Source organism: Rissa tridactyla, chromosome 11 (assembly GCF_028500815.1).
Source record: "Rissa tridactyla isolate bRisTri1 chromosome 11, bRisTri1.patW.cur.20221130, whole genome shotgun sequence".
Lineage (NCBI taxonomy): Eukaryota > Metazoa > Chordata > Aves > Charadriiformes > Laridae > Rissa > Rissa tridactyla.
In genome coordinates, this window is record NC_071476.1 from 2,124,740 (window position 1) to 2,147,076 (window position 22,337).

The 22,337-nt window shown below is 47.7% G+C and overlaps 2 protein-coding genes across 9 annotated transcripts in view; one reads left to right on the forward strand and one right to left on the reverse strand.

The window, feature by feature from the left end:
* FNDC9 (fibronectin type III domain containing 9) overlaps window positions 1-11,772 on the forward strand; it is a 29,870-nt gene extending 18,098 nt beyond the window's left edge. The window contains exon 2 of the mRNA XM_054217091.1: window positions 10,971-11,772. Coding sequence (XP_054073066.1) covers window positions 10,971-11,640 — 670 coding nt within the window. The 3' untranslated portion in view covers window positions 11,641-11,772. The remainder of the gene's footprint in view (window positions 1-10,970) is intronic.
* Window positions 1-22,337, reverse strand: part of CYFIP2 (cytoplasmic FMR1 interacting protein 2) — a 56,640-nt gene that overhangs the window by 12,731 nt on the left and 21,572 nt on the right. For all 8 annotated transcript variants that reach the window (XM_054217080.1, XM_054217085.1, XM_054217084.1 and 5 more), the window contains exons 11-26: window positions 21,457-21,574; window positions 20,481-20,600; window positions 19,735-19,860; window positions 18,566-18,732; window positions 18,130-18,277; window positions 17,636-17,789; window positions 16,936-17,092; window positions 16,102-16,198; window positions 15,457-15,533; window positions 14,384-14,492; window positions 13,915-14,034; window positions 13,033-13,232; window positions 12,453-12,540; window positions 3,594-3,737; window positions 1,981-2,071; window positions 1,149-1,279 (exon numbers count right to left, since the gene is read on the reverse strand). In XM_054217080.1, coding sequence (XP_054073055.1) covers window positions 1,149-1,279; window positions 1,981-2,071; window positions 3,594-3,737; window positions 12,453-12,540; window positions 13,033-13,232; window positions 13,915-14,034; window positions 14,384-14,492; window positions 15,457-15,533; window positions 16,102-16,198; window positions 16,936-17,092; window positions 17,636-17,789; window positions 18,130-18,277; window positions 18,566-18,732; window positions 19,735-19,860; window positions 20,481-20,600; window positions 21,457-21,574 — 2,047 coding nt within the window. The remainder of the gene's footprint in view (window positions 1-1,148; window positions 1,280-1,980; window positions 2,072-3,593; window positions 3,738-12,452; window positions 12,541-13,032; window positions 13,233-13,914; window positions 14,035-14,383; window positions 14,493-15,456; window positions 15,534-16,101; window positions 16,199-16,935; window positions 17,093-17,635; window positions 17,790-18,129; window positions 18,278-18,565; window positions 18,733-19,734; window positions 19,861-20,480; window positions 20,601-21,456; window positions 21,575-22,337) is intronic.

The window sequence follows — 22,337 nt, forward strand, 5'->3', positions numbered from 1 at the left end:
CAAATCTGGCCATTCTATAAAATAAAGCCAAGCTGCTAGGTGATATACATCTCTCTAGTGTTCTTAATCTTAGGCAACTACTGCTTACTGAATGTGTTTGATACATCGTATCAGGATCTAAAAGTCTCTACACTTCGGGTTAAAATGCAAAGGCAAGGGTAGAAATATCCATTTTGAGGACACGCAGAGATTTTCAGTTTTCCCTGTGCACTATGGTTGGATAAAACTTGGAATCTTTGAACTTCTGGTCTTGCTCTGAACCAAACCTTCTGGCTTTGCTTGGAAATCCCATCTTATGCTAGGGAAGTCTTTCTGAAATATTTGTGGAAAAACTGAAACAACCCTGCCAAAACCATTATGACATGAAGTATGCATTTTGAAAGTAAAACTGTGTTGTTGAACACTCCTCAGTTGGCTTTAGGCCACACTGAGAGATAGATTCATTATGAAGTAGATTTATTGTGTGAGAAACTAGAAGCTATAGAAGATATGTGACACTCAGCCACAGCCTTTGCCCCATATCAGAAAGGGCATCCCATGAGCTGAGAGGCTGAGGGACTTGTGCGTGTACAGCACACTTGTGCAGGGGGCAATAGCAGGTCATCACTCCAGCTAAGCTGTCAGTGAAGATAAGTCATAGCAAATATATCATCGGCTCTTCTGGTGTTTCCTTACTGTTGGACGGCTTTAGCCTTATCACCATTAGAACAAATCAGGATTGTTTTTATTGCACTGGCACCCCAAAAGAGCAGAGGCTTCAAATCTACTTCTCACTGTACGAATATGTATATAACAAAGTGTTGATCCCTGCCCCAAAGAGCTTACAATCTAGAAATAAGCTCCAGTTGGTTTAATTTCTGAGAAGGACAAACATGGGGTAGCTTTGGGTCCAAGAATTAAATCTAGATCTTCCAGTATTCAGATTCTCCTTCAGCAACCCCAGATGCCAGTGACCAAGCGCCAATGCACACCATCCCCATGGACATGCCCACAGACCCCAGTAACACAGCCCCAGAGAGACCCTGAGCGCACGAGAAGCTGGAAAATAACATTTCCCAAACTCTTCTGCCGGAGAACCCATTTTCCACTTATACTCTTGAGCTGGCAATTTCAAGTACGATCTGTTGGTGCAGGGGGTTTTGCCTTACCAAAGCCTGCTCGATAAGGAGGCAGAAGAGAATGGCATTGCCCACTTCTCTGAGGCTCTGGAACACGTCGGTCTTCAGCTCTGCATACTCAATGATGTCCTTCAGCTGATGGTGGAAAAACTCCAGGATTCCTTAAAAGACAAGGAAGGACAGTCAGAACAGCGAGGGCAGAATCACCCTCCGGTAACTTGGATAAAAAGACAATCAGTGCCTGATGTTTCCTTAATCACAAATTGCAAGCTGTAAGTGCTAAATGGATAGACGGAGACTGGCACTGGGGAGAACTAGCACACAGTGTCTTACCCTGCTCTCAGTGACCCTTGGGAAATAGGGAGTAATTAATATGAAGCCCTTGGATTTCCTAATCAGAGGAAAAAAGAGATTCAAGACTGTAATGGATGTCCTGGTGCTGGCTCCTGGACACCAGCCAGAGTTTCCCCATCCAGCTCAATGGCAGACTGCAGTCATGCTGCAAAAAAATCTTTCCATCAGCTAAGTAGAGCTTTTGAAAAGTATCAGCGAACCCACAGTAACAAAAGCTTACAAACTCCTGAAAACAAAACATAAGCTACCAGAAGACATTCCCTTATCAGTCAATCTGTGTGTTCAAAGGGAAGTTTCTAACAGGAGATTTCCTGGAAAAGAACCCTATACTTTCCAGTGTCAAGAGCAAAGCAGCTGAAAGCGTGTCTCAGCGAGCCTGGCTGCACGTTACACTGGCATGTTGGGTGCCAAACCTTGTTTAATTATTAGTGTGTGCCTGAGTAATTGCTGTACCAACCCATGGGCGAGCTCTTGCTCAGACCGTTACGCATCTGTCTGTGGCACCCACCTGGAGAGCCGTATTCATGTCTTGGCAAGCGGCATATCTTGGGCATTACTTCGATCAGAGTCTTCACATACTGCAGGATGGTGCCTTGTAACTGTTGGAGACAAAGGGAGGTTAAACTGGAATGATGGCTTCTGCTGGTGTTGCTTTCGAAAGAGGCTGGTTGTGGACGGGTCCACATCTGACAGCACAGGATGACACTTCAGCTGGCGTCCAAGAAGAACTTGCTGACTTTGGATATCACTCTGAGATAAAATTCAGCCCAAGTGCATGGAGTTAGACTGCTTTTACAGCTTCCTCACAAATAATAAATCACAGCCGCATGGATTTTCGACTTCAAAATACAGCTTGCCGTGTTTGCATTGTTTGCAGCTGAAATCCAAACAAGGCTCAGTTTTCGATCCATCTGGACTTGTGCTCCTAACCCAAAACGCATTTCACCAGAGCTGCTAAAGGGGTCATTCCCCAGCACGGGAAATGTTCCTTCCACCTGAAGAACAATCACTAGATACTCCGAGTTCAAAAAAAGAATTTACAAGCATGTAGAACAAGTTTCTGATGTTTTGAACTCATATGGACAAGAGAAAAGTTAGTTAAAAGCGCTTGCTGCCATTTGGAGTTATACACCTGCATCCTGTAGATCCATTATGTGGGATTATGCACTAAATGCTATTTAGCCAAACATAAAATCTTTGTCTTTGTGCTGAATGCTGTCTAATCTTGCACACCAGCTACAGTATTTTCAACTAAGTGACACAAATTACATCTTCAGTAATGATGGTGCTTTACAATAGGGAAACTGGATACATGCTTGAAATTCTCAGTTTTACATTGCTTTGTTAGACAAGTTCAAAACGACGTCATTGCAGTCAAAACAGAATTTAAATATTTATAAGGAATGAAAATAATCTTTTTTTTTGGTAGAAAAAGCATGATTTGAAAAATTATACGTTTTTGCGCACTCCCTCCCTCCTTTTTAATGCTGCGTATTGCTAGTTCCCTTAGGGAGCGCACGGGATCATTTCCCTGCAGACTTCACATCTGACAGACTTCTCTTCTGACAAAGAGAGAACTAGAAAACAGATAGGGCAATTGGCAGCCTGTCTTCAAAATACTTGATGGAAACGGGCAGTATGGCTTGAAGAGACACTCACCTATAGCAGGAATTTTCTTATAAAGACTCAAAAGGTTGGTTTCATCAATTTTCCTGCCTGCTCTCTACTTTCCTGCAGCTCTCCAGGGGTTGTGGAGGTGAGACAGAGTGCTCTTGTGTTGAGCATGAGCACTCTTGAGCGTCCTGAAGGTCTCCCAGACTGCAGTACAGGCACTGCTGATGGACCATGAGTGCCACCCCATCACTTCCCGGTGGCTTTTAGCAAGCAGTATGCCAGCTCCACCAGCCCCAGACGGGGGTGGCTGATCACTCCACCATCCCATGGGAATCAGTGGGATTCCTCGGCAACAGTGAAAACCACACTATTAATGCAAGTGTTTTAGTGTGGCTCAAGGGACACAAAGGTGCTGAGACGTGAACACCACGAACCCAAAGCCCAGGCTGACTGTCCAACCTGCGCCTCTTAAGGTTTCTCCATCGCCAGGGTTAGGCTCAGAATTACCAGGCTCTTGACGATCTTCAACAGCTCTTCCATGACCACTGCGATCCCTTGATAGCCAAGAAGCCTGCAGATCGTCTTGAAATGAGGTGGCCCCACAAAGTTGCGGTAGGAGCTATAGATGTGACTGTAGGCAATGTTGAGAGGCTGAGAAATTAGAAGCACAATGACAGTTAGACAGGAGCATTTACCAGACCTGTAAGTAATTCTCTTATCGCAGTACTATCTTCTATCACTTCAAATAATTTTTAAGATAGAGAAGGAGAAATGACAATACCCATGATAATTCCCATTTCTTCTACCTAGTGTGGCAAAGAGGAGGTTGCTTTTCTTCCTACACAGTCAAAGCATATTCTAATCTCAACACACTGTCACATCGCAAGGTTTATTATCCTACTATATAGCAACACCACTTTCATTTCCGATGTAATTTACTCTCCCATGCATTCCCAATCAAGGATTTCAGTTCACTAGCCCTATGCCTCTTCAAACCTGAATTCTCCCCTTCTAAACCAAAAAGCCTTATATACAGGTAACCAGACCGTTTATTTTTCTATGGGCACTTGCTTTAAATGAGGCATATTAAGAACAGTGGGAACTGCAGCATCTGAGCCTAAGGGCAGTTGGAAGAGAGACAGGGAAGGTCTTTTTTGCATCCTGCAAAGCTCTACATGAGCCTCTGTACTTAATAGACATCCCCATGGGACTGTGAAAAACCCCAGTCTAGGGAGAATAGTACCTGGGGTTCTGGCCCCCAGCAAAATTTTAGCAGCAGAAAACAGAGGGTGAGTTCCAGGAACGTACTCTATCAGTGTAACCTTGGAAATGTGGAAATTGCTGCAATGTTTTGCACTGGAACATTTATAGGATCCATTTGGTGTGAGGGAAACAGAAGTAGGGGGAATTAATTCACTTGTGCGATCTGCAAAAAAACCACTGAAAATCAGATTTAGCTGAGACACCGCATGCGCGGCTCGGGCTCTGCAATGGAAGTGTTGGCATCATGACTCAGCCCGGCAGAGAAGGGCTGCAGTCTCCCCCCACGACATCTATAACAACGGCATCCTCAGTAAACAGCAACAAAGCACATTCTTGAAAAGACTCTGGCACGTAGTGCCCCTGCCAGCCAAACACAGATAAACCCCCTGGCTCTTACTTACTAAAAGATCTTTCTTAAACAAGGATAAGAAAACAAATTAAACTGCATTCCCAATGCACCGTGCAAGGCTGACTTCGCTTCTTGTGTGAACGCTGCGTAGTGGAGGCACGCTGCGTCCTCACGGGCGGGGAGCTCGCGTCCCCGCGGCTGTCCCAGACCCCACTCTCCAGGGATTCCCTTCCCCGCCGGTAACGGGGCCAAGGGAGCGGAGGGACCAATGCACTGAGCTTGGGGTGAAAGGGAGCAAGTGCTGAAGCGGCAGAACAGGAGAAAGGTCTGTCTGTCCTCCAACACCGCTGCTCCCAGCAATGGCAATACAGCCAGCTGAAGGCTGCGGTTGTCCTCCGATTCTGACTCACTTCCTCGAGATTTGCTTTAACACTTCATTTGAGTTACTAATGGGTTATGAAGTCCTTTGCTAAGAAGCAGAAAAGTATTTTCTTTTGCTCTCAGGTATAGAATTTCACTGGACTGATGCGCTGATTACACTTTCACAGACTTGTCAGTTGCTTTAGTCAATTAATTAATTGCCCCTCATTTTGTAACAGCCCTGCTGCTCTGGTCCAGCAGCTTATTGCCTACTATAATTCACAGATGCTCTTTGAAAGAGCTAGGGAAAGATGACACAGTTAGAAAGTCCCCTGCTTTTGGTGAAACGCAATTTTACCTGGTCCTGGTAGGTGAAAAAACCCCTTTAATAATACTATGTACAGAAAGGCTCCCTTGGAGGGTCTGTAGTGCGTTCATTCACAACATGCGTGAACCTTCTCTCCCATCAAGACTAAACAAAAGGGCCCTGAGCTTAGTATGGGCCAGAGTTTAAAAATAATTTAGGCAGATGGAAGCCTCCTGTCAAAGCTCCTTGGATGCCAGCTCCTGTTAAGAGAACTGCTCTTGAGCATCCTGCTTAGGCTTTTATCTCCATCCTCAGATAACCAAGTCTTTCAAAATCTGTCTGGTAGATGATGATCCAAAGCCACTAGATACACACGCTGATACATGTGAAAACCAGCAATAGTTTGTTTTCTAAAGTGAGTTTATTTAAACGCCAGGTGATGCCCGTCTGTAACGTTTGCCAAATGGCCGACAGCATCATCCCAGAGGGAAGCCAGGGCCAGGCCCAGCCCAGCCACGCTCCCACGGCGTTTTGTGGCTGTGGCTTTTGCGACGCGTCCATCCAGCCCCGGCACCTCCAGAAGGCGCCGTGCTGCAGGGGTGAGCCAGGCAGCCTCCCTGAAGCCCCTTCACCCTGGTATTTCCCCACGGTTCACAAACCGGTGGCCCATCTGGACTAGGGGGGAACTAAATATCCCCATTTCAGTGGGGTCACGAATCCACGCTCATTTGTGGAAGCCTCTTTGCTGCTCACACAGCTAGGAGAGAGGTCTTCAGTCTGTGCACGTGCCATGGTCCCCTGAGATGGGCCACCATCAGTACCCAGATGTGGAGCAACTGGTCAGATTTTCCCCATAATGGTGCCGAAATTTCGCTGTTCAGGCAGCGAGCAGACGGTGCTGCCGTCCACCTCGCAGCATTCCCTCGCCTCTCAGCGGGATAATGGGGCGGGAGAGCTGCTTTCCAGCCGGCTTTTCCCTCAAGCGGGGGTCCCAGCAATAAGCCTGATTGGGAGAAGACATGTTTTAGGACGTGCATTGGCTGCAGATGAGCGGGATGATTCATCCCCGCCTGTCTGCAAGATGAGGTAGGTTCATCGAGCGCTCCGCAGAGCCACACGGCACATTAGCAGCAGGCTTGCGTCTAATAATAATACTCTGCCAGCAATTAAAAATATAACTCCATTTAAGGGTGAGATACACAGCTTGGGGTAAAGACTGTAGGATGTAAAAAATGACACCAGCGGGTATTTTAAGACAAAACAGCTGAAGGTACAAGCTGGCTGCACGGCACGGCTTGCTCCCCCATGCTGGGCGGCTGCTCCCACCCCCTCGGAGAGCCGGAGCAAAGCCCCCCATCTCGAGAGGTTTTGCTGTTCTCAGGAGCAGCAGCTGCCAAAGGCACTGCGGAGGTTTGCCCCACCTTTGGTTTGGGGCCAAACAGGCAGGGTTTGGGGCTGGGAGGCTGTGAGTGCCGGCAGACGGGTTTGCAGCACGGGGCAGAGCTCTTGGTTGTCCCACCGAGCCCAGGTGTCCCACCCTGCGCCCAGGTCTTAGGGACAGCCATCCGTACTTGGGAGCTTATGAGGTTGTCAGGGATGCTCTGGAACGGATGCAGCAGCAAATGAAGCAAAACAAAACCCAGTTATCATTTCCATGTCTTTGAGCCTGTTGTTGGCCATCACCCAGGCCTGTCTGAGCTCACCTGAGGGACAGCAGAGAGGGTTTTATCTGATAAAATAGATCAGAGAGAGAGATAATAGACAGATAATGCTTCCTGTGCCAGAGCCCCCTTGGAAAAATGAAGAGCTAATGAAAGAGGAATATATTTAGAGACAAAAAAGGACTTGCACACAGCCCAAGACTCGTCCAGGCTCCTAGCCAACCTAACTTCAGTGTGACAGCTGAGAAAGTGAAAAACAATTCCGACCAGAATTGTCAGAGGAGGGTCTCTATGTCAAACAGCCTGAATATGGCCTGGTTCCTTCCCTTGCCACAAGGAACACTCACTCTCCCTATAAAGCTTTTACCATATTCAGCTCTATCAGCCGGTTGCTAAGGCTTTCATGCAAAAAAACCCCCATATTCCCTAGCTGGGGTGGACAGGACACGCACAATGCAGCAGGGATGCATGTCTGTATCCCAATATACTGTATTGAGACTGTGTCTGTGTATATTCTGTGTACAGAGGCTGTGCCAGTATATATTCCACGTCTCAGACAGTGCCTCGCTATACCGACTACCGATTTTCAGGGACTGCTGTTATTTACAAGAAGCCGATGGCCGCGGCAGGCCAGGTAGCACAGCCCAGGGGGGCGGTCGGAGGGGATCGGTAGCGCCCACTGCCAACCCCTCCTGCAGCGATCACAGCTCCTCCAGGGCTCTGTGCCGCTGCTGCAGACGCGGCAGCAGAAAATAGAGCAGCTCCATCCCATTCACACGCCGTACTATTTTTACAAGCGCCGGCAGCACGCACCGTCCTTCAGGTTACATCTGCCTGCACGCTCGTTAAAAAAAGGGGGGCCTAATTCAACCGGGGGAGGGAAGGAGGGATTTCGAGCGAGTCTGGCGTGACCCTGGGTCTGGCAGCGCCAAGCAAAGCAGAAGCATTCATGAAAATACATAAATGAAGCTCGATCTAAAGCGTTTACAGAGCTAAGAGTGGTTAACGAGCAGTAAGTAGCGGATTGCTGGTAATTTTGCAGCTTCTTTGTCAGAGACTTGGCAACCCGCTGTGTTTTATGTGTCTGAATGGCAGAAAATGGCTCAGTTTCTGCTGGCTATGGGAGCGCGCCCACGGTTTGCATCCTACAGTGAGGAGCAAGGGGTCCCAGGCTGGGCCAGAGCCGGGTCCACCTGCAGGTACGGGGAACACCAGAGCTGGAGCAGTCCGGGCACTGGCGTGGTTTTGGCATCTTCTCATCCTGTGAAATGAGAATTTCAAGCTCCTCACCAGGGTAAACTGATCCAAGCTTGATCTTGGGAGCAGGTAACACCAACACCACTGAAAGCTTTGCTGCGGTTTCCTTCGAGCTAGCGGGACTGATCACTGCATGGAGAAAGGGCGGCAGGACCCTTTGCTGGCCCAATCCAGCTGTTCCTGTTTTCCTCGGTTTCCTCTCTTCCTGCTAACACATCTTATTTGTGAACAACTGAAATTTAATTTCAAAGCAACTGTGAACATTGATAAACTCAACAACCCAGGCGCTATAAGAAAGTGGTTCTCTCATGAAAACATTACCACCTTGTGTAATCCACCTTTCTGAAGCACGGATTTGTATCCCCAGCTCTCTCCCTGCAGGCAAGGATGCACTTTACTCTCAGCATGGGACCAGCTAAGAGCTCTCTATCCCCCGGCTCCTGTAAGCAGGACCCAGCCACGTAAACAGCAGGAAGCCACCTGGGAGCACTTTCATTTCCATCCTTGCCCATAATTACTTTCATCTCTGCTCCCATTTTTCAGCTCACTGGCAGCTGCAGCTCACTCACAGAGACAGAAGGGAATACAGATCTCGGAAGACAAACCCAAACCATCCAGAATTGCAAAACGTAAATCAAAAGCAAGGGTCACACATACTCCCCAGGCTTGGAATAGCCTCTCCTCATGCAATTTGCATCATCTCATCACTGTTGATATTTAGAAGATCTTCGAAACGTTGCAAGCACCTTTCCAGCAACAACATGGAATGAGTAACTCCAGAATCAGCATTAAATTCTTCTGGGAAAGTTCCTCTCTCAAATATATTTTGGCTGCAAGCAGCGGGTTACTTGTTCAGAGCCTCTCCTTCCCAGGCCCGTTGCCACCTCTGTCCCCAGTGCCACTTCTGTCCCCTCCGGGCCACAGACTCGGGCTGCTCCCCTGAAAGCTGCTGGTGCTGGCTTTGCCTCTTCCTCCTGCCCTCTCACCAGACTGACAGGGGACATCCCCGAGTTGTCTGTAAGGCAAGGTTATTAATCGAAGCGCCCATCTTAATCCCATTGGGAGTTCAGCAGGAGGTCGAGGTCTTTGAAAACCCAGTTCCTCCTCCTGCCACACAGCTTAGAAAAAAATTAAAAAGCTAATGGACTGCTGCAGCATTAGGGATGAAAAATCTACTGCTTGCTGGCTTTGGTTTAAAAGAGTAGTTTAAATGTGCAAGAAATCAGAGAATTAGAGACAAAGCCCCTGAGTGCTAAACTATCAATGGGTACCACAGCCCCAGACCCCGGATTTCACACCATGTGCCAACGTGTCTCTAAGCCCAGACCCTGCTGGGGGACAGTGATGGTCTGGCTGGGGGACTGTGGACAGGGGAAAAAAAGAAAACCCCAAACAACCCAGCGAACAAAACTACCTGGCTTGTTTTTTCCACCTCAGAGACACGTACTTCTCCCAGGCAAAAGCTTTTAGGGAAAACATTCCCAAATCACTCGAAGATGCCTGCCCATCCTTTCTTATTGGTTGCTATGGTGAGAGATGACGGAGCCCCCGACGGGTATAATATGAGACCGTGCGCAGGGAAGGGATTTCACAGAGGCAGGAGGGAGGCGAGCGGTGGGGAGAGGGAAAGGCGCTGCCCGCCCGTGGCCACGCTGCTCCCCAGCACCGACGGGCCACCACCGACCTGCCCGGGGAGGTAAGAGGCTGCTCTGGGAGGGCTCAGCGGTGGGTGCGTGTGTTGTTCTGCTCCTCATGTAAGAACGGTTAAAACAGTCATTAAGATGAGCTGATTCTTGAGGGAGCTAAAGGAAAGTTAGTTAGATTAAAAGAGAGAGGAAGAAGGAAAGAAAGAAACCGGTCCTATTGCATGCAGCTCCTGCTCTGAGCACTCGGCCGGTTGGGAGAGAGAACCCTGCAACGAAGCTCATATAGCCCTTTGGGGATCTACAGGAGTGATGTACTGAAGTGATTTGTGGCTGTTGCTAAACAGTAATTTGTTACTGATCAGCTTCTTTTATCTAGGGGAGAGCTTTGTACTTATTATTCATATATTAGTATTTCCCTAAAGGCATTGATTTTATATTTCACCAACCTTCAGATTTCACATTTAAGATCCTGATTTTACAGTGTGAGATGCCGCAAGAACAGAAAGAGTTTATAGTCTATTAAGCAACAAGTAAGGTATAGAAAATGCAGCAACAACTTAAACCAGTGAATTACTCATGATGCAGCTTTTTAAATGGCATTCAGGTGTAAAATCAAAATATCGTTTGGCAGCTTCGCAAGGCAAGCTGGAGTTAGTTTAATGATCAGTTTATGTTAATTACACTCGCAGTATCTTTTCCATTCCATGGGAAACAAAAAAAGCTAAAAAAGCTTCCTATATAGAAAACTAGTCAGAAAGAAGAGATTTTAAAAAAATCTAAATGGAGCATAAATTATTCCATCTGTCACAGTTAGTTTTTTTGGTTATGAAGCAGGGTGATACAGTAGTCTGAGCACCAGCAGGATTCATCTTTTGTAAACTGAGCCATCCAAGACCTAGCATTTAATCTCAGCTAGCCAGGCATAGTCCTGGCTCCAGTCTAAGGGCCAGTAAAGCTGGTGGAAAGACTTCATGATGTCAGTGGCCTTTGAGCCTGTGCAAGAATTTGGGAAACTCAGCCTCTCCCTGCATCTAGTTTCAGGGGCACGATGAACATCGAAGTGCACAACATCACTTACACCAGCGCCACCGTCTCCTGGGCCATGAACAACCCCTGTCCAGAGAACTACTACCATGTCATGTACCGCCCCAACTGGAACAGCGTCTTTGCTGGCTATTTACGCCAAAACTTCCACCGCGAGGAGCGAGTTCCTCACCCCCTCAGCTCCCTCGTCCTCCACCGACTCACACCATCCACCATCTACGTCCTCTGCATCACGTGCAAGAACTCTTACCCCTCCAGCAACCACTGCACCACCTTCCACACTCTGGACAAAACCCCCCTGGTTTTCGGCGGCTCTAAGCACGAACCTACCACCTCCATGTGGATGGTGAGCAGCCTGCTGCTCCTCTGCTTCATTGCTCTCCTGGCTTATGGCTGCCTGCAGTTCTGGTCTGCACGGTGCCACCGGGCCGCGAGGCTGAAGCATCCCGATGCCAGCCCCGAAGAAGTGGGAGAAGACAGCAGCTCGCCGGAGGGGCCGCTGAATGACGGACTGAGAGAGGAGCTTCTGGAAGTCCCCATGACCACTGTACTAATGAGGAGCTCCAGTTTCATCAGGGAGAGTCCATATAGCTCCCCCCACTGCTTTTTTTCCTATAAAACCAGCGATGATAAAAGGGCCATCTTGCCACAGCACGGCCTTCAGTGAGAACAAAACAAAGGCAGATCCTGCTTAGAGGTTTGGTTCATGATGTCCTTTCCCAGCTCTTGCCAACGGGACTGTCTGTGTGTCCAAGGGGGCTGTTTGTCCCAGGGTAGAACACGAGGTGGGGACACTGGTCACGGGGAGAAAGATTTTTGTCAAGTGACAAAAATACTCTCAGTTGCTGGGGTTTTTTTAAAAAAGAAACCAAGGCAGCTCTCTGGGAACAGCCAGGCTCGGCTGACTGTCGTGTCATTAGCTAATCTGCATCAGTGCTGTAGGTTCACTTAGGAGTCATCAATCAACGCGCACAAGAAATAAACTCCTCTCGAGCAGTTTCACACTTGAGCATCACACCCCAAGCCCTCATAACGCCTGTACGAACAGTCATCGCAGCCTGACAAAAGACATTTTTGTCAGTATTAAGCAGTCTATATTTGCACACACAAGTATTTAAGCAATTCCCATTTCGAACTACAAATGGGATACCTGAAGTGGCAACCCTCCTCGGGGAGAAGCTCCAACTCGCTCTCCTCTCTGCGCATTTAGATGGATGTGATTTGGTCTCAGTGCAAACACCAAGCACAGAGCAGTGTCAGCATCCCCTGATGTAGGCATGTTATGGAGAAGACTATGGGAAAGCAATAGCAAAAGCCCACTGAACCTGCTTCTTGCATGGCTTTTTGGTTTCACACGGCAACATGACCCTGCACATTGCACCCGCCATTCTGTTAATGAACTAGTTCTTGTATTTCTTTCTTCCTAAATAAATACTTCCAACATCTACCCCTTCTGGCTGTTGTGGCTCATTTACTGACCTTGGACCCGTAGAGGTAATACGGCTGAACGTTGGCTGGCTTGTCCCGCTGGGGTTCCTGTGTGAACGGGATTGCTGTCCTCACAAACCTGTGGTGGGTGCGGGAGACGGGGAGGAAAGTGGTCAGAGCCCAGTTAATTGTGCTGAGTGAAGACATGGCACAGTCTGCAGGCTAATTAATCACCTGAGCTACATGAACTGCAATGCAAACTCCCGCCCCAATCTCTTGGTGGTGTAAAACGTCAGTTTAACCTACCAAAGGTGAGATTTCTTCTCATTTGGGGCAGGCAAGGAACGATATATGAGCAGCTACCACAGCTCTACTGCTCCGTAAACCAACCCTCGAAACCAAACTAGCTCAGCCGCTTGCAATCACTGCCCCACCTTGTTGCTTGAATTTGTTGCTAACATTTTCAAGGCCAAGGGGAGCTGGTGGGCTTTAACTTCATTTGACACTGTAACTGTTGCATCCCATCGGGAATGAAAACTGCAGCGCAATGCATGGGAATTTTATGTGGCAGGTTTGATGTCTCGGAAAGAAGAGTCTCCAGGTGTCCCCTTGCCTTGCTTTTCCTCCTCACCTGTTGGTGGATCCATTGTAGCAATAGTTGGGTAGAAAGTCAAAGTTGAGCTCCCAGAAGACGTGGAGGGTGATGCGCCCATAGGGTGCAGAGACGTTGTGGTTGGCCTCCCGGAACATGGCATCAAAGCTGTCCAAAGTCATGTGCTTGCACAGCAACCTGTGAGTCAGGCGATTGATTTCCAAGAGCCACTCCAGCTCCTGCAGCACATAAAGCAGCAGCAAATGCAGGTATTACCAAGATGACAATAGAAACAGCTGATTTAATTGCCAGGGGAATGAGTTTATACCCACACCGACAGAGAACTTTCCAGGTGAGGATGTATCAAATGCTAAAAACATCAATTTAACTCAGTGGCAGAGGCCAATTGCACTTCTACTCAAGGGGTCCTGGTCCAGTATCTCCTAAAGCTGCAGGAAGCAAAATTAATTTGTTTCCTGCTGAGCACTGGGTGGCTTTCAAACCAGAATCCTTCAAAGGTGGAAACTGGTAATTTTACACTACTTGACTCTGATGCTCCTGTAATGTATCAAAGGCAGCAAATCCTGTACACACACAGAGGAGGTCTCAGCCACCTTCATCCAACAGGGGGAATTCAAGTCGAGATTTCTTTCTCCCAGGTTACAGGGCTCTCTTATATGAGCTCTGCAAAATATACCCGCTCACCGTCACCTTATGATTTACGCAGATACTTAATGGTCCAATAATAATGCAATTAAAGCTGCATAAATAGAAATAGTAGAGACTCATCAGCATAAAGGAGAATACATGGCTGGCTGAAACCTACTGTAGATGGGATTTGAAGCAGAAGACAGTTGCCTGTGTATCCATAGCAGCGTATTACTCTCTCTATTCACACTCTTCGTCAATAACAGTTCTTACCACTATGGATGTCAGGTCCTCACTCTCAAAGCGGCTAATGGCCTGGTCCAACGATTTGTACATCGCTGCTGAGATACGCTGCGTAATGAGCCTGTTCAGATCAATTGATCTACCCAGCAACTGGGAAAAGAAGAGATTTCCATGTTATATACAGATGGGGAAAAGGTACTTTATTTTTTTTTTTAACAGACATAAATTGAAACCAAACATCCAAATCTGCTTGAATGTGAAAGTGCTGATGCAAAGGCCTCAGCTGAGTTTACCACCACTTAAGAGATAAGGAGGGAAACGTGGAGCGTAACTCATTTTCCCTTGGACCCCATGCATGAGCGCGGTGTGTCAGAAACAGGTTCAACCCTTCTCATTCCAGCATCGACCTCAATTAAGCCCAGCACTAGGATGCCACCCACCAACAAAAGGATAATCGATCAAGAGCTACAAGTACTGGAGTCCACTGCTTGCACTGTACCTGGACATGCCTCTGCTTGAGCAGAGTTTCGTAGCGGTTGGATGGTGGGTATGGAATAATCACCCCGTAATTCTTACATTCAGCCCGGAAACGTTTGTCCAATAAGACACTGAAAAAAGGAACCAGTGTGAGGAAAAAAGAAACATACACTATCAGCTTCTCTCTGGGTCTTTTCCAGAGTTGTTTTCGTCTTGCTCTGAATGCCAAGAAATTTCCATACACTAATAACTCTGCTTACACCACTAAATCACAGAGCAGGGGTTGTTATCTGGGGGCTGCCATGACATTGTGCATCATTCTTGGCTTTTATGGCTAAAACATTAAAAAAGATAAAAGATTGTGCTGAAAGATATCACTAGTGACAGGTGCTGGTGTGCTCCCTCCTTGAAGATCTGCTGTGGGAACATTTGGTTAGTGATGGTGATTGCTCTCCTTCTCTAAAGCCAAATGCAATCTAGAGACAAAACTCCCTGCAGAGTTACACCGAAGATTTGTTTCACGTTTGGGGACATGAGAGGAGGACTCTCCCTGGAGTTCATCCATGTTCTTTAAACCGGTAAGAGGGAAATGTCACAAAGAGCCTATCTCCTCACAAGGGAGCAAGCGACTCCGTGGAAGTCCTACAGTCGGCTGGTCTGATGTGTGACCTAAGATAATGAGTACCCTTCTAGCTTTTACAAAAGTCCTGCTGCTTTACTAGGGTGAGGACAAGTGCATATTCCTGTTTCTTAAGAGATGGGAGGCTTCCACTCATCTGCCTGGTACACAAACAGAAGTCAAGCAATGTCTTCAATAGGCTCAGTTGGCTTTTCTGCTGCTCTCACAAATTGTATTCAGACAGCTACTTAGGATGCCAATTACTATTTTTCACTTTTAACTGTGTCTCCTTGCCACCATGAATTCATTTTCCCCATTTGCACTGGTCTGACATGGACAGCCAGCTCCGTGGGACAGGGATGATCTATTTTGTCATCTCTACTTGCAGCAGCTGCTCCCTGAGGGGAACCTTTTGGTTAACAGCAATTTGGATGCAGCCGTATCGTCAGTCATCAGCAGCAGTCAGGTTCTCCTACCTGCCAGCCATTGCTTTATAATAGGCAAAGATCTGATCTGCCAGCTTGTACACAAATTGATCAAAGCACAAATTCACCTGGGGGAGAAAAAACAAGATGTCGTGAGGGCGTACCCAGCACAGAGCAGCTCCTTCCTACGCATGCAAGATCAATACAACTCAACACAGAGTTCTAATTTAATACATACGTGTATGTCACACTCTCTAAAAACCCCACTGCAGTTCTCACGTGCTAAAGGTACGCAGAAAATTGCAATTACATTTCTCTCTTATAGTTTCTGCGTGTTCTTAGAGGTCCTGGTCCCCCATCCCCAGCTAGCCTTCTCTCTCAGGGATCTCGAGTTTCTCATTTTCCTTTGATGTCTCATAACCCTGTGCCCATCAGACAGACTCTTCCACACCCCCAGTGTCTGACAGCCTTTGGCGTCCACGGTTCCCCATGGGTACAGCTAAGGTGAAGCCCTTAATCAGCGAAGCCTGTAAGCTCTCTGGAAATTCTGATCTTTTAAAAACTTCTCAGTCTGATGGGGTATTTTTTTCAGGAGGTGCCTGTAATAAATTCACTGAACAGCTGGGTGGGGCTGTCAAACAGGGCAACGTGACCCCAGTGAGCTCTTTCTATACAATAAAGATGAAGAGAACTTACTTCAGCTTCAATTTCATCATATAGGAACTGCTTTTTGAACTTGGTCAAGGCATAGTATGCGCTGTCATTGTAGAGGTCCAAGGGGTACAGTACGTACCTGAGGGCAAGAAGAGGGATCATGTCTTAAATTAACTTTGGAGCATCCATCAGCATAAACGGCAGCCAGTGCACGTGCCCTGCTCGGTGAAAAAAATGGCTTTTCTCTGACATCACTCCTGTCACTTCCACTCCCTCCAGCCCCTCTCTGGCTCCTTGTGTCCTGCTGGAGGCAGCTAGAACTGATCCGGATTTGAACTAACTGTGACTTGTTCAATCAACACTTGCTCTTTCTCTGCCCTTAAAAAAGCTTTCACCCTGCCCTCCCTCTACAGAGTGCTCTGACAATGGCTGTAAAATGGAAAACAAAGTTTTCCGAATGAGGAAGATATTATGAACATGATTACACTTACATAACAGCAATTCCTCTCATCACTTATCACATATAGAAAAAAAAGTGTTTAGGTGCCTTAGCCAGGGCCCACGTCCCTTGGGTTGCACATGCTGCCTGACTGCTGCATGCAGATGACGGCACCATCAAGTTGTGCCCACCTCCGAATAGAGCAGTTGCCAGCTGCTGGTTTTTGATGCATAAGTGCGTGCCAGTGCCAGGAAGCCGCCCATGTGCGTCTGCTAACAAGGTATTCACACAGCACACATTCAGGTGACAGCAAGTCAAGAAACATGCATTTTCCCTCCCACGTCAAAAAGACTGTTCATCACCAGCCTACCCTTCTCCAAAACAAAATCCCAAGCCCCAGTGCATGCATAGTCCCGACACAGCCCATCGGCTCTTACTCCATCATGGAGGGTTCTTTGGTTTCCAGAATATGGTCCGTGAGGATCCAGGGCATGGACATTTCGATGGGGAACTGGATGCGGCGGCCCATGGTCAGCTCCAGGAAGAATTCCCGAAACCAGAGCTGGGACAGGTCGCAGCACTGCTGCAGCGCTTCTGAAATGCAGAGGAGATCCCCCCGGCAGGAGGGCACCCATGTTACCCCCAGGGGGACGGCAGCGAGGGAAGCGCACAAGATGCAGCTGCTGCAGCCTCATATTAGACTGGTTTTGGGTATGGAATATTTTTCTGGGATGTCTCTGGTTTTAAACCCAGACCATATCTGTGCTGTCTGAGCACTTTGTAGTGGAAGAAGAAAGAAGGGATCGTTCCTTTTGATCTAGAGCTCCAGGGAGAACATTTCAATGGCTCAGAGTTATTCTGAAAGATTTCTTCTATGCCCGCTGGCTCAGAAGTTTGTCTGGGATGGAAAACAAGTCCTAGAAACTAAACTATCACTTGTAGCTATTTGCTATTGCTGACTCATTCCTGTTCACATAATGCTTACTACCCGGAAACATGCCTGTGCCAGCCAGAAGTTGAACATTTGGGAAAAATCAAGGAAAATCTGAACTAGTCTATGAGGAGCAAAGACGATCTACCTTTGCCTATCTGAGCACGTAAGAGTTGGATTCAAGCCTCCCCCTGCCATAACCTCACCACTGATGTTGAGAAGGTGGGTGAAGAAGAAGGACTGCTTGTGGAACTCCTCAATGGCCAAGACTATCGGCCCATCCAAGCTGCTCCTCAGAGTCTTCTTTGAGCCACTCTTGTCTGCAATGAGGGACTCCAGCATGGTCCGCACCATGTACAGCTTTGGAAGAAAGTTAACACTCAGTTACCACTCTCCAGTGAGACACCACCACACACACAGCCACGGTGTTCTGCAACAAAAACCAACACTTCTCCCAGGTGGCTACTACTATCTGCATCCATAAGCCACCATCATTATGAGTTAGAAATAATTACACCCCTAAAAAAGGGGGGTTTGGAAACTATACAATGAACTAGGCACCAAAGCAACATTTAACACACAAGAGCGTGAAACCTTTGCGGAACAGACCATGGAAACAGCTGCTTATCCACTGGATGGGAGAGTCCTGCATGGCTGTTAGGCCATTAATTCCCTACACAGGAGAAGGAGATTTACATACCTGTGTACTTGATGGTCCTACTGCTCGTCGTGGGACTTTAATATCAAATCCACCTTTAGGATCCTTCTCACCTCTCAGGCAAGGATCATTTGGAGGCTCTCGGCCTCCCTCCCAGTCACAGATTGTCTTCCGAATTGCCTGAAGCACACTGGAGTGGGTGGGAGAGGGAAAGTAGTGCCTAAGCTTGATTCCAATTCAAGATGAGAATACTCACTGCTGTGCACATATGGGAGGAAAAGTATCTGAGGTGGAGACATATACTGTCATCACTGGGGGAGTCATGTCCATAAGTTACCTTGGAAAGATCTGCTGGCCAAGGTATGTTGGCTGGTTGTATACCCTGAGGTGTATGCAGGGCCACATGCTTATATAGTACAAATGTGTTACACAAATAAATACATGGGCTTTGCATTACATTCAAGAAGGACAGACTGACCTGATCAGAACGTTCTTCTTCTTCCTGACCGCCTGCCTGAGTGGCTCTCGCAGAGTCACCTGGGCAAAGTCCTGCAGGGCTGCATAGATAGTGTTGCGGATGGCTTGGTTAAAGACACTCTCCATCCGGCCCATCAGCACTTGCAGACCTTTGATCATGGCAATTACCTGAAGCAAAAATTAAAATCAGATGGTTTTGCTATTTTTCCACTGTATTAAAAGGTCCATAGATCCAACATTAAGAGAATTTAGGACTAAATTAATTCTACTTAAGTAACTCAGGTCCAGTAATTAGGTGGCTGGGTTTTTTGATGTTAGCTGTACAGATCACAACAAGCTGAGGAGAGCATTTACACCACCAGTGTCTTGCAAATGGCCCCTGTCCCTTGCCAGGCTCTGTTTCCACTCCTGATCTCTTGATACCTTTAATAACACACAATCCCAGGAAACTGCATGTGCTCCACACGTGGGTGTAGCTGCGTGGCTTGCACAGACATGCATCCGCACCAGGGCATGGTCTTCCTTGTAGGAGAGTAGAGGGACAATTCCCAGGAGGGAGCGAGCCACAAAAATTAAGGCAATATTCAAGCAACCTTGGACTGTGCAAGGCAAGATGAAGGTGTGAGGGCCTCCCACTGCCAGGCTCGGAAGACTATTCCCACTGTCCACAGGCAGCCGGATCAAAAGCTGATGGGTCCTGGGGACTGGCTGAGGATCCCTTGTGGTTGCACAGCACCTGAACATAGCTCCTGACCTTACTCCAGACCACGCTGCTCTGCAAGCCCACAGCCTTGGTTTTTTTCCGGAGCCCTGAACCCCCTTTTCGGGTCAGGAGAAGCTTAATACAGCATTATTAAGACAACATAGGGATTCACCTCTGTCTTTCTCCAGCACACAGAGCATAAGAAGAGCAGGAGAATTCCTCTCATCATGCACTGGTGCAGTGTTTCTATCCCAGCAGCAGCTCCTAAGTACTTAAACTGCCCCTTAGTTCTCGGGAAATTAAGGGCCACAGGGATGTGGGAGCCCTTAATCCCTTAACGTGGGCCACAGGGATGACGAACCAGCTGAGTATGGTGAGATGCCCTTCCCTCCTCTTCCCCTGGGCTGAGGAACATGGACAGGAAACCAGCCCTGGCAGGTTCTTACTTTTGTGCAGTTGGCACCTACCTCCACAAAGGCAAACTTCTCTTCACTGGTGTAGTTGTACCGGGTGGCTCTCTCATACTCTTCCGCTGTTCCTGGGCAATCCTTGTTACAGAACTTATCTGTGGGATGAACCAGCTTCCAAGAGTACTGCAAGATGGAGAGGGACACTGTCAACATTGCAAAGAGTAAGAAGCCAGGCTGGAAAGACTGAACATGGCCCTATACCAGGAAAACACTTCCTAGACATTACTACAGTTGTTTGACATTCCTTTGGGAGCAGAATTTGTGCTCGTCCCTGTCTTTATTATCACTGTACTGTACTGAATATTGGTTTTGTTTCTTTGGGAGGTTGCCAGTCACGTTGGGCTTTTGACATCCATGGACTTGTCTTGAGATGTGGTCGAAATTTTCATTATTTGAATTACAGTTTTAGTTGCTGAAGTCCCACACTCATCCCAAAGACCTTTCAGTACTTAACCAAGGTGTTCAGGTTAGGAGAACAGTCACCCGGTCACGCAGTTCCCTGTCTAACATCACTAGGGACACCCCAGCACCCGCAAAGCGTGGTTCAGGTCCAGGATGATCAAGCTTGCTCTCTCCATTTGGTACAGAGGGCGTTCAGGTCATTAGCTGCCTGATCTTAGCGTGTTTGTTAATGGCTTAAAGCTAGGTGGTGTGAAAACAAGCTCACCTTGCCGCAGTCTTTGTCACATGCCATGTTAAAACGTCCACACTCACCTGGGAAGAGGAGGACGTTGCACACTCACCACTTCCATGACGTGGGCACTCCACTTGGACAGCAGCTGCAGCCCCCGTAAAGCGAGATCAAAGAGCTCCCTGTACTCTTCATCTGATTTCTGGCTGTCCAGTCCTGAGCCAGTGACGACCTGGAGAACATCACATCACATCACGTCAGGACTAGACACAGCAACTTGCTGCAGAGGCTCCGCCGAGCCAAACAGCAGCCACAGATCTCTCAAATCCCAGCTGAAATGAATTCCCCGTGACCTTATGATCAAGCTAAAATTGCGCAGTGGATATACGGTCCCTCAGGAAAAGGAGTGTAACTTGGCAAGGCTCTTTTTACCCAGGCAGTCAATTTATTTCCTACAGAAAAATGAGTCTGACCTGTCACCTCAGAGCAACTAACTGACTGTTTTCATTCCACTTTCCCATTCCGTTGTGATGGTCTAATACTACTGAAATCCTTGAGAGTCCTTTACTGATTTAAAGTTCAAATAAGCACTTAGAAGTGCCAAAAAGGAAAAGGCCGAGAATGCTAACAGTTCATTAAACTAACAGTGATGAATGAGGATCAGACACTTGCAAAAAACAATCACAATCACATCAGAGAAGGCTCCAACATTCAGTAATTAAAAGAACAGAGATGCTCTCGTGAATTTTCCTCGAAGCTCTATGCCCCCATTTCAAGTCATGGGACTTCTGCCACCTGGCTGATAATAAACATTTAGTTGCAAAAAATTTACTGCTTCTTATTTTGACTGAGCTGTGGCCAAAGGGCAGAAGCTTTTGCAGTAGATGTTCAGGTGCACGTGACTGTGCACCTGCAGGGGCCTTTCATAACTTGCTTTTTTATTGATAGCTCAAGGAGTGGTTTGTTCCACCTGATTCCTTCTTCCCTCCTCACTGTACATCCTTGGCAGACCATACTCCTGCCACACGTGTCCTCTCCCAGGCTCTGTGTAACGAGCCTGATTATGGTGACTAACCCGCTGAGCTTACCTCGCTGTTGCTGTAGCGAGCGAGCTCTGAGATGAATCGGATGTGGTCGTCTCGGATCTGGACCATCTGCTCACAGATGTTGTACTGGGGACTTATGCTGCTCTGAGTGCACGTCCACCTGGGCAAAAAAGCAAGGGTTTCAAGGACAGGACACGAAGCTCTATTCAGACACCCCCAGGGACAAAGCCTTGTGTTCAACTGCTCTCTCTTCATTTCAACATGCTCAAGACATGCCACCTTCAGGGCAAACGTCAGACCGTGTCTTCTCTCTCATGTCCCCTGGGTGTGTGAGGTCTTCCAGAGGTGATCTCACACAACATGCCAGGGTTGCTTGCCTCGCCTTTCAGCCTGAACATCTCCGCTCCATCCACCCTGAAGGCTGCTCTCCATGTTGGGCTCACCTACGCCATGGACAGAGGCGGCCATTTCCCAGGCCACCGTTGGACAAGCTGTCAGGGAAGGATGAACTGCAGAACCTCGGCATCATTTGCATCCTTTCTGCTAAACCTAAGGATAATCATCCCCTTAGGTGTCATCCCTCCAGGTCTGAAAGGGCTGGGTGATGCTGCCTTCTCCTTCAAGGAAAGACCCTGCAAGGGGCCAGCAAGGAAACATCCCCCCCACTCTGTTTTTGGTCTGGCTCACGCTACCAGCTCAGCGAACAACCCTGAGTATAAATGACGAGCAGAATATGACTGAATGAACTAGATTTTCATTGGGCCACATGCACCATGTAACAGTGTAACGGGGCCCTAAAAGAAGGCAGCGCTCCTCTTCCAAAGGCACAGTCATATGAAGTTGTTATCTCCTCTTTCCCCACTTTGAATTAGCCACAGTCGTAGAACCAGAACGGCTCCACCAAAATGCATTGCGCAAGCAAA